The 12,374-nt window shown below is 40.0% G+C and overlaps 1 protein-coding gene and 1 long non-coding RNA gene across 2 annotated transcripts; both read left to right on the forward strand.

Annotated features, from left to right (window-relative positions):
• The first annotated feature begins 498 nt into the window (after window positions 1-498).
• Window positions 499-1,640, forward strand: LOC129821146 (uncharacterized). Its single transcript, XR_008754274.1, has 3 exons — window positions 499-1,223; window positions 1,311-1,487; window positions 1,578-1,640. It is a non-coding gene; the product is annotated as an uncharacterized LOC129821146 (long non-coding RNA).
• A 647-nt stretch (window positions 1,641-2,287) lies between these two features.
• LOC129821144 (putative nuclease HARBI1) lies at window positions 2,288-4,206 on the forward strand. Its single transcript, XM_055878481.1, has 2 exons — window positions 2,288-3,341; window positions 3,434-4,206. The coding sequence occupies exons 1-2, from the start codon at window positions 3,230-3,232 to the stop codon at window positions 3,802-3,804; spliced, it is 483 nt and encodes a 160-aa protein (XP_055734456.1). The 5' UTR covers window positions 2,288-3,229; the 3' UTR covers window positions 3,805-4,206.
• The last annotated feature ends 8,168 nt before the right edge of the window (window positions 4,207-12,374 follow it).

The following is a 12,374-nucleotide window of genomic DNA, read 5'->3' on the forward strand; positions in this document are numbered from 1 at the left end:
GTAGCACGCGCTCTAGCAGGTATATTTCACCGGTCATCCCCAAAGCTAACACCTTATTTGGCTGCCTTTCCTTCCAGTTCTCTGCTGCCAATGACTGGAACGAATTGCACAAATTGCTGAAGTTTCAGACATATCTCCATCACTAACTTTAAACATCAGCTATCTGAGCAGCTTACTGATCGCTGCAGCTGTACACAGCCCAACTGTGAATAGCCCATCCAATTTACTTACCTCATCTCCATATTGTTTTAATTTACTTTTTTGCTCACCAGTATTTCTACTTGCACATCATCATCTGCACATCTATCACTCCAGTGTTAATTTGCTAAATTGTAATTACTTGGCCTATTACTTGGCTACAATGGCCTATTTATTGCCTTACCTCCTCACGCCATTTGCACACACTGTATATAGACTTTTTCTAGTGTGTTATTGACTGTACGTTTGTTGTTGTTTGTGTTGCACTGTTTTGCTTTATCTTGGCCAGGAGCCTGTTGCACAAAAGTAGAATTAAGACATCCGGGATAAATGACTCAGCTGAGCTCAATGAAGCCAAAACATGTGCGTCCAGGCTTAATTGGTTGCACAAAGACCAAGCCAGGATGAGCAGACACGGATTCATTAAGCCAGGTGAAACCAATCCTGGATAGGTGCGCGCTCACGGCTCACTCAAATAGACCCCGCCACAGATCACAGATTAACTGATTTACCATGGCAACTAGAGCCGCGTACTTTTCCCCGTCGGAAGCACAAATCCTCATGGAGGCATACGAGGAGGTAAAATATATAATTAAGAAGAAAGGCAACACCGCCACAGTGATAAAGCAAAGAGAAAAAGCGTGGCAAAGTATTGCAGACCGCCTGAATGCGTAAGTAGTGCACAATTACACAGTCACCGCTCCGCTGAAACATCACAATTACAATTCAAATATTTAATTCACATCTCCAAAAATGCAGTTGTACTGTAATTATGAAACGGTTCAATTTTTAATTGAAATGCACTGCAGATATGAGTGAAATTGTGTAAAGTAACTCCATCACACTGTATAAAGCTATGATAAATTTTTTGATATTTTTACTGAAAACAAGACAAAAATACCGAGTAATTTTTTGCAGTGTGACTCCATTAAATGTGTGTGTGTGTGTGTGTGTGTGTGTGTAGATTAAACATAAACGGACATGGCAGCAGGTCAAAATCAAATACAAGAACATTCTGCAGAATGGTATGGTCCCTGACTAATATTTAACAAAGCACAAGCATATATTGTACCCAGAAGGTGCCTGCTCACACATTGTCTGTACTGTTTTAGCAGTGAAAAAGAATACCCACAGACAAGGCACGGGTGGTGGGTCACCAAAGGCTGACCTTACCCCAGCAGAGGACATGGCCTTGGAGCTAAATAAAGGCAGGCCCGTCTTAGAGGGGATCCCTGGGGGGAAAGAGACGAGCATAGGTTCCTCCCAAGATGCCACCCGCTTCATTCAAGGTATGTCCTTCCATCTCTACATGGGATACAACCACATTCATATTGAATCAATTTGGACTGTCTGACTTTGGTTTACCTATTGCCTTGCAGTGTCTGGCAGCACTGTGTTCCTGTTAGAGCCACCAGCACAAGCACCAGACGATGCTGATCCAGTGAGTACTCCATCAAAGGCATACTGTAGGCCTGGCATGTCTTGTCTACTAGCTTCAATATGAATCCGATTAAATGTGATAGGGTGAAGGCCCCAGTGCAGCAGCAACAGCACATGATGGAGACGATGATGAGGAGGAGACCATCTCTCTGGATTCCAGAAGGCATGAGGTATCATGTTAAGACTGTGAAAGTACTATTTACTCTACAATGGTGAGGAGGAGTCATCAAAATCAAAAAATCTAATTTCTTTTACAGGACCCAGATGCTATACAGTGGGAAAACCAGCCTGGCAACATAGTGCGTATTAATAAAAGGACACCACATCCTGCCAAATTCCAGCTGCACTAATTGTATTGTGTTCACAGAGCTCACAAGCTATCAGAAAGTTGTATGGCAACCACCTCCGGCGCCAAATAGAACTGGCAGACATAGACATTCAGTACAAGAAGAAAAAGATGGAAAATCTTGCACTGGAGTCCGAAATAAAAAAGAGGACAATTAGGAAACTGGACCTTGAAATAAAAAAACTTGAGAGGGAGGTGAGATATGCCTTCAATGTACACTGTATGCTAACTGTAACACAAATGTATTAATCATTATTTTTCTTTCCTCCCCCAGCTCTAAGAAGATGACACAGCTCAAAATAAAAATTAGGTATATTCTCGTAAAGTCAAGTGAGCCATGACATATGAGCTCTTATTGTGAGCGCACAGGACGGTGGCATCTTTCTAAGGTTTTTTTTTATTTTCCCAGCAATCAGTACAACCAAGTCATCGTTATAAGGCATCGCCCTCTTTTGCCCACCCCCCCAGCACCAGGTGTGGCCACTAGCCTATATGAAGGCCCAAAATTGTGTGTTCCTTTCTGCTCTGACAATGGCATGCCCATTCGTGCGAGATGTGGTGGATGAAGAAGCACTTGTGCTGAGGAGAGCCTTCAGGCGAGAAAGGGTCTTCAGGGACCGGTTGGACCCACTGGCCTTCCCTGATGACCATCTATATGAAAGATACAGGTTTTCTGCAGATGGCATCAGGTATCTATGCAGACTACTGGGTCCCAGGATTAAGCACAGCACTGCACGGAGCCATGCACTGAGTGTGGAGCAAATGGTTTGTGTGGCCTTGCGCTTTTTTGCTAGTGGAGCCTTCCTGTACTCAGTGGGGGATGCAGAACAGCTGAACAAGGCCACAATTTGCCGCACAATAAGGAGTGTGTGTCTGGCTATCAAAGCATTAGCAGATGTCTTCATCTCCTTCCCTGGCCACAGAAGACTCTGTGACATCAAAGAGGAGTTCTATAGGATTGCAGGTAAGAGGATCTACAAATTACAGGACAACTGTTAACACATAGTAGGATACTCATTACTTTGTGTGACAGGTTTCCCCAATGTCATTGGTGCAGTGGACTGCACACACATAAGGATAAAAGCCCCCTCAGGTGCCCTTGAGGGCGATTTTGTGAATAGGAAATCCTTTCACAGCATTAATGTTCAGGTGAACATAACTTTTTGATATTGTCCATTGACGAACACTCTGCATTGCCAGTGATGTGCATTGATTGGTGTAATATTCCTCATCTTATGATTTCAGATGGTCTGCAATGCTGACTGTGTGATCAGCAATGTTGTGGCAAAATGGCCTGGCTCAGTCCATGACTCCAGAATCTTTCGGGCCTCTGAAATCTATCAGTGCCTATCACAAGGTAAGCCACACAACCCCTATTTATAACCATCATGGCTGTGTCAAGAATATCACTGTGTTTGAGGTAGTAATGATGAGATTTTGTGTTGACAGGTGAATTCTCTGGTGTGTTGCTGGGAGACAGGGGGTATGGCTGCCAGCCTTTTTTCCTGACACCTTTCACAGACCCCCAGGAAGCACAGCAGGCCTACAACCATGCCCATGCCAGGACCAGGGCCAGAGTTGAAATGACCTTTGGCCTCCTGAAGGCACGCTTTCACTGCCTTCACAAATTAAGGGTCAGCCCTGTTAGGGCATGTGATATTACTGTGGCTTGTGCTGTCCTCCACAATGTGGCCTGCCTGAGGAAGGAGAGGGCCCCCAGAGTGCCACCAGCCATGGACTGGGACAATCCGGCAATCTTCCCTGATGACGACAGTGGTCGGCTGCTGAGGGACCAATATGTGTTGAATTATTTTAGTTAGTATGTGTGCTTTCAATTTTGGTTAAATATGTCCTGCGGTGGCAGAGGAATTTGGGTTTTTTTGGGTTCGTTTTTTTACGAATTTGGCCTCTTATGATGTTTGTGCGGTATACTGTGTGTAATACAAGGCTGCAGGGAGGCTACTGCATCCATTCATTTGTCTGTTCAGTTGATGTGTATGGATTTGTCCTGCATTTATTTTAGTGTGCAGACATGCAGGGTGTGTTATATACAGACTTTTGAATGTGTATGTATCATTTTGTATAATATGCTTGGATTCTGTGCTTTCCATCTTGTAGAGTCACTGTGACTTCAGTTTCGAAAGGAGCTGATGGTTTACCTGCTTTGTTTTGTCCTTATTCAATAAAGGAACATAATGTTACACATTGTGTTTTTATATTCATATGGAATGTGTATTTGTTTATATGACAGAGTACTAGGGCCACACTGAAGAAAAAGGATAAAGTCATACATTTATGAGGCTGGTTCTTTCTGCAGAAAAGCTACATATTGTTTTTACAGTTTTGATACTTATGACAATGTGATACTTAATATTCTGGCACATCAGCATGTCTTTATTTATGAAACCATACTGAAGTACAATTTCACGAAATGCCCCACATCTGTCATTTTAACAACTGTCCTCCTTTAAAACAACTGGTTACAATATTATTACTTGTGTTTTTTTCCCCCTCTGTGGCCCTAATATTCTATCATTTTATATATAGCCTTATAGTCTATGGGAAACTGTAAATTATCTAATGATAGCAACATCATCTAAAAATTATTTTTTATCCTAAATCATTGAAATTAATGATCACAAACGTTTAAATAATGACAGTGGGTCTAGTTATATGTGATAACAATGTATAGTGAGCAGTGAAATAACTATTGGTTTCCATTTGTGGTGACTGCTGACTGACATTAGGGATGAGATTAAATAGATCCTGGAATTTAGCCTGGTCTGGAGCAGGCTAGCTCCACAGAATAAATCTCCATGGTAATTTATACCATAACATATCCTCCTGCCCCCTATCCATCTTTAGTGCAACCGGATTACGGATCAATTGAGCCAGGATCACCAAGATATCCTGGCTTAATCCCTTATCCTAGTTTTGTGCAACAGGCCCCAGGTCGCAGTTGTAAATGACAACTTGTTCTCAACTGGCTTACCTTGTTAAATAAAGGTGAAATAAAAAATATATATATTTTTTGCAATATACATATACAGTATATACATACTGTACCAGTCAAAAGTTTGGACACACCTGCTCATTCAAGGGTTTTTCTTTATTTTGACTATTTTCTACATTGTAGAATAATAGTCAAGACATCAAAACTATGAAATGAAACATATAGGATCATGTAGCAACCAAAAAAGTGTTAAACAAATCAAAATACATGTTAAATTTGAGATTCTTCAAAGTAACCAAGTAACCCTTTGCATTGATGACTGCTTTGCACACTCTTGGCATTCTCTCAACCAGCTTCACCTGGAATACTTTTCTAACAGTGTTGAAGGAGTTCCCACATATGCTGAGCACTCGTTGGCTGCTTTTCCTTCACTCTGCGGTGCAACTCATCCCATACCATCTCAATTGGGTTGAGGTTGGGTGATTGTGGAGGCCAGGTCATCTGATGCAGCACTCCATCTCTCTCCTTCTTGGTCAAATAGACCTTACACAGCCTGGAGGTGTGTTGGGTCATTGTCTTGTTGAAAAACAAATGAGAGTCCCACTAAGCGCAAACCAAATGGGATGGCGTATCGCTGCAGAATGCTGTGGTAGCCATGCTGGTTAAGTGTGCCTTGAATTCTAAATAAATCACAGACAGTGTCACCAGCAAAGCACCCCTACACCATCACCCCTCCTCCATGCTTCATGGTGGGAACCACACATGCGGAGATCATCCATTCACCTATTCTGCGTCTCACAAAGACATGGCGGTTGGAACCAAAAATCTCAACTTTGGGCTCATCAGACTAAAGGACAGATTTCCACTGGTTTAATGTCCATTACTCGTGTTTCTTGGCCCAAGCAAGCCTCTTCTTCTTATTGGTGTCCTTTAGTAGTGGTCTCTTTGCAGCAAATCGACCACGAAGGCCTGATTCACGAAGTCTGCTCTGAACAGTTGATGTTGAGATGTGTCTGTTACTTGAACTCTGAAGCATTTATTTGGGATGCAATCTGAGTCTGGTAACTCTAATGAACATATCCTCTGCGGCAGAGGTTACCCTGCGTCTTCCTTTCCTGTGGCGGTCCTCATGAGAGCCAGTTTCATCATAGCGCTTGATGGTTTTTGTGACAACACTTGAAGAAACTTTAAAAGTGCTTGAAATTTTCCGGATTGACTGACATTCATGTCTTAAAGTAATGATGAACTGTCATTTTGCATTGCTTATTTGAGCTGTTCTTGCCATAATATGGACTTGGTGTTTTACCAAATAGGGCTGTCTTCTATATACCACTCCTAACTTGTCAAAACACAACTGATTGGCTCAAACGCATTAAGAAGGAAAGAAATTCCACAATTTAACTTTTAACAAGGCACACCTGTTATTTGAAATGCATTCCAGGTGACTACCTCATGAAGCTGGTTGAGATAATACCAAGAATGTGCAAAGCTGTCATCAAGGCAAAGGGTGGCTACTTTGAAGAATCTCAAATATGAAATATATTTTGATTTGTTTAACACTTTTTTCTTACTACATGATTTAACATGTGTTATTTCATAGTTTTGATGTCTTCACTATTATTCCATAATGTAGAAAATCTGCAGAGTTGGGAAGGATGTATCTCCCATATACTGTATATAACGTTAACGTTATTGGTTGCAAGAATTTTGTATAATAATTTTAATAGAAAAATTGTACGTTTTGAATCTGCCGCGTATCAGTTCATAAACCACGTTCCATGGAATCGGTTGGTTGAAAATCTCTTCCCAACTATTTTGCAATCTATATGGCACAGCTGTCAATATTTTGGCCCTTAAATGAAACTGGTATACTTTTTTATTCATCACAATTTTATTTAACCAATTATGGTTGTTAATGCAGGGCCGACAGACAAGTTTCCTGCTCTTTCCTGATTCCACTTTCCTCTTCCATTTTTTGCGGTAATGCTGCAATTAGTTGGTTGTAATTTTGGGTAGAGCAGACATTTCCATATATTTTTGTTAGCTGCATGTGTGACATACTGTAACTCCACCAGTCCTATTTATGATTTAATTGAGAAAGATGATACCTTTTTTTCCCCAAAAAGCATCAAAAGTTTTTTTTAATCTATTAACATTTTTGAGTTTCACCAAAATATTTGTAACGGCAGCCTTCGGACCAAGACGCAGCGTAGTTCGTGTTTAACATGTTTAATAAAAGACGATAACGTGAACACTACATAAATACAAAATAACAAACGTGGCAAAACTGAAACAGTCCTATCTGGTGCAGAGAACACAAAGACAGAAGACAACCACCCACAAACCCCAACATAAAACAATCTACCTAAATATGGTTCCCAATCAGAAACAATGACAAACACCTGCCTCTGATTGAGAACCATATTAGGCCAAACAACAAACCCAACATAGAAACACAACATATAGATAACCCACCCAACTCACGCCCTGACCACACTAAAACAAAGACAAAACCAAAAGAACTATGGTCAGAACGTGACAATTTGCTGTATTATTTGTTCTGTTTTTTTTCTGGTGGATTAAATTGAAATTGCAACCAACTTTCTATGACTTGTTTTAAAAATAGCGATATTTGGGAGATGATTTCCTTTTCAAATATCTGAAAGTGCGAGGTTGTAATCTGAATAAAGGGCTAAAGGGCTTTCTTGAACATTGGGTGAGACATTATTACTAATTTGATAGAGAACCAGTTCGGATTTAAGTATAACTTTTATATGACTGAAGCCTTTAGTGAAATGTCTAATGACTTCATATTTAAGAATTTCTGCCCTCTGAATTTATATTCATTATATAAATAGGCCCGTTTCATTTTGTCTGGCTTGCCATTCCAAATAAAATTGAATATTCTTTTCTCTTATAATTTAAAAAACAGGTCGCTAGGTCCCGGTGCACCACTGAGCAAGAGGACAAGTACATTAGAGTGTCTAGTTTGAGAAACAGATGCCTCACAAGTCCTCAACTGGCAGCTTCATTAAATAGTACCCGCAAAACACGAGTCTCAACGTAAACAGTGAAGAGGCGACTCCGGGATGCTGCCTTCTAGGCAGAGTTGCAAAGAAAAAGCCATATCTCAGACTGGCCAATAAAAATAACAGATTAAGATGGGCAAAAGAACACAGACACTGAACAGAGCAACTCTGCCTGGAAGGCCAGCATCCCGGAGTCGCTACTTCGCTGTTGACGTTGAGACTGGTGTTTTGCGGGTACTATTTAATGAAGCTGCCAGTTGAGGACTTGTGAGGCGTCTGTTTCTCAAACTAGACACTCTAATGTACTTGTCCTCTTGCTCAGTTGTGTGCTGGGGCCTCCCACTCCTTTCTATTAGATGTATAATTTATTTTAAAATTTATATCCTGTAACGGCTTTCCTCCTCCTCTTCATCCGAAGAGGAGGAGCAGGGATTGAACCAAAATGCAGCGTTGGAATATGACATACTGATTTATTGAACAAGACGAAAAAACACGAAAACACTTTAACAAACTACAAAACAACAAACGAGGTAGACGCACCTGAACATAAGAACTTACATATAACGAAGAACGCATGAAACAGGAACAGACTACATAAACCGAACAAACCGAAAACAGTCCCATGTGGTGCAAAGTACACAGACACAGGAGACAACCACCCACAAACAAACAGTGTGAAAACACCTACCTTAATATGGCTCTCAATCAGAGGAAATGAAAACCACCTGCCTCTAATTGAGAGCCATATCAGGTCACCCTTAACAAGCATAGAAACACACAACATAGACTACCCACCCAAACTCACGCCCTGACCGTCAAACACATACAAAATAACAGAAAACCAGTCAGGAACGTGACATATCCCTCATCTGTACAAAAATGAAGGCTCACTCTTGCAACCCCTGCTCACAGACACACATTGGTTCTGGGATATGCAATCGTTCCCTCTCTCACTCACTTAATGCCACACTTTTCCAAACACAAAAAGACACACCACACCTTCCATCACAATACATCCACACATACCCACATACTGTGCCTTCTATGTCTTCTGTTTGCTATGTTTTTATCTCCACCATGTTGATTGAGTACTTTTGTGTTCCAATTCGTTATATTTGAAGATGTATTATTTTGTTAGTTATCCTTTCTTTTAATGCCATCTTATCCATTTATAAAATACTATAAATGGAAAGTGAAATAATTATTTTACAACATTCCCTATCTTGAATGGTGTAGTGTATTTTGTTTTACAATTGTTATTACAATCACTACCATGGCTAGTATTTGGTGTTCCACTATTCGACTCCTCTATGAGAGCTGGAGTAGTCTTTGTGTCTCGGAACATTCGGTTGTAAATTTACAGTTTATCGACTACGAGAGCTACACGCTTCCCTTTTAATTTATTCTCCTTGAAGATTGGGTACAGAACTTTGCTCAGTTCTGCAATCTCCCTCGGTAACTGATCATTCATGTCTATTTTTGTGCCAGCAAGTCTTTTACTCAGGCTTTTAACCATTACTTTATCCTTAAAGAAAGCAAATTTGGCAATGATTGGACTCTCATACCTCTGTCTTCTTTGTCCGAAATGGTGTACACGTTCAAGTTGGATTTTATCGACAGCATCGAGTGGGATTTGAAGTGCTGTAAGAAATAATTCCTTCACTAATCTTTCAGGAACTTCTCTTTCTTGAGATGTATATGTATATACTGTACTCTATATCATCTACTGCATCTTGCCATTTTTAAGTAATACATGTATCACTAGCCACTTTAAACTATGCCACTTTATGTTTATATACCCTACATTACTCATCTCATATGTATATACTGTACTCTACACCATCTACTGCATCTTGCCTATGCCATTCTATACCATCACTCATTCATATATCTTTATGTACATATTCTTTATCCCTTTACACTTGTGTGTATAAGGTAGCAGTTGTGGAATTGTTAGGTTAGATTACTCGTTGGTTATTACTGCATTGTCGGAACTAGAAGCACAAGCATTTCGCTACACTCGCATTAACATCTGCTAACCATGTGTATGTGACAAATAAAATTTGATTTGATTTGAATACCAGTAAGTACTAGATTTTCTCTCATAGACCTAGTCTGTATGTCAAGTAACGCTTCTCTCAGAAAGATGTTTTCTTTTTTAAGTTCATTAACGTTGCTATCGTATTGCCTGTCCCTTTTAGCTTGTTTGTTTCCTTCTCCATTGCCGCAGCTTTTCGTCACTGATTTCGAGGCTCGTCTTCAACTCCTTTATATCTTTACTCACTAATTCAAGTATGCCCAGTTTATAATTTATCGACTTTAACAGATCACTTTCCACTCTTACCAGTTCCGGCAGTGAAAAGCATAAGTTGTCTGTATCCGTTGAGCAGTCGCGTTGTCTTTTGCAGATTTATTCTCCTTGTTTACTCTCCGTCATGTTTGAGTGTTGCTTGTTTTCGTGGTATCACACTTACTTGCAAACTATTCCACCTCAACAAAAGGGGCACTAACCATGGCCGCGAGAAGATGTTTACGGGTGGGGTGCTGAATGGGGGAGTGCATCATTTTTCTCCCTGCGCTACATTTTTGTCTGCTCATTAGGGATGACCCTATTTAGTCGACTGGTCGATTGTTTGGTGATAGGCTGTTGGTCGACCGAGATTTCTTTAGTCGAGCAGTCGCAATTTATTTATATTTCTTTCATGGTGCACAAGACACACCTGTCTGAATCCCACCTGTCTCAGTGGACTAATTCATTGCATAGGCCAAGGGGATGGCACAGTCCATCACTCTAAGAAATTGTAACTTATATGATTATATTAGGTAAAAATAATGGTGCAACACTAATACATCTAATATTATTTGATAACAAATGCGTTTTCTCCCATGTTGGATACGGTCGCTGTCCGCGGTTAGGAAACATAATCTTCAGTGCGCCGTAGAATTGGCGCCTTTCCCGATGTTGCTATGTGCACAATAGCAAAATTAACCAACATATTGGGATTGAGAACAATGCAGCGAATGCTTCTGTTGCTGTTTGAGTTTTTGTTTAATGGCCTACTGATTCCGTGAGCACCAAGCCTCATGCAACGGCAAAATATGGGATAAAACATTTTCACAGATTCAGCTGTTTTTAATATATGTGACCGACAGGCTCAAATCGGTCTTATATAGCAAAATTAGCAATTGTGTTTTTTACATTGGATAAAAGTAGAGAGTTTCAGAGCTACAAAATGGTATATCATACACTGCATTTGAGGAACAATGGAAAAGTAATTCTGCTTTGAAAGTTGATAAACTTGTAAACTCACTTTTGAGAAAAAGGCCTTTGAATGTTTTGGTACCTACTGGAGAGCTCTCCTTTGTCTATACCCATTCAGCATTGTTCACACCCTCTTAACTTCTTCGGTATAGGGGGCAGCATTTTCACTTTTGGATGAATTTCGTGCCCATAGTGAACTGCCTCCTACTCTGTCCTACATGCTAATATATGCATATCATTATTACTATTGGATAGAAAACACTCTGAAGTTTCTAAAACTGTTTGAATGATGTCTGTGAGTATAACAGAACTCATATGGCAGGCAAAAACCTGAGAAAAAATCCAAACTGGAAGTGAAAATTCTGAGAGTGGTCGTTGTTAAAGTCATCGCCTATTCAATTCCCTGTAATATATGGATCTGTTTATGATGAGTATTTCTGTTATTTGACGTGGCTCTCTGTAATTACTCCGGATATTTTTGGAGGCATTTCTGAACATGGCGCCAATGTAAACTGAGATTTGTGGATATAAATATGCATATTATCGAACAAAACATAAATGTATTGTGTAACATGATGTCATATGAGTGTCATCTGATGAAGATGTTCAAAGGTTAGTGATTAATTTTATCTCTATTTCTGGTTTTTGTTGCTACTATCTTTTGCTGGGAAAATGGCTGTGTTTTTCTGTGGCTATGTACTGAGCTAACATAATTGTTTGGTGTGCTTCCCCCATAAATCCTTTTTGAAATCAGACATGTTGGCTGGATTCATAACATGTGTAGCTTTAATTTGGTGTCTTTCATGTGTGACTTCATGAAAGATTGATTTTTATAGTAATATATTTGAATTTGGCACGCTACATTTTTTCTGGATTTTGGCCAAGTGGGACGCTACTGTCCCACCTATCCTAGCGAGGTTTTTAAGCCAGCCCATCCATCTCTTTAAGGATTCACATGTCAGGTCATTTGCTAAACAGTGAATAGTGTAGTAAAGATTAAGACTAAAAGTGGTCAAAGTAGTAGCCTACAATAAGGAACATTTCCAGGTAAACAGTGTCCAGATAAAAATATTTTATAAATATTAGATGACGCTTACCCAGACACACTTGTCTAAATTGATGGGTTATGTGAAAGAAATGGTATGA

The sequence above is a fragment of the Salvelinus fontinalis genome, chromosome 23 (genome assembly GCF_029448725.1).
Source record: "Salvelinus fontinalis isolate EN_2023a chromosome 23, ASM2944872v1, whole genome shotgun sequence".
NCBI lineage: Eukaryota > Metazoa > Chordata > Actinopteri > Salmoniformes > Salmonidae > Salvelinus > Salvelinus fontinalis.

What these genes read in the sequence shown, in the direction of transcription:
- LOC129821144 (XM_055878481.1), top strand. Translation starts at nt 3,230, where the DNA reads ATGGTCTGCAATGCTGACTGTGTGATCAGCAATGTTGTGGCAAAATGG. An exon ending in CTATCAGTGCCTATCACAAG is followed by an intron (nt 3,342 to 3,433) that starts GTAAGCCACACA and finishes TTGTGTTGACAG; the next exon opens with GTGAATTCTCTGGTGTGTTG.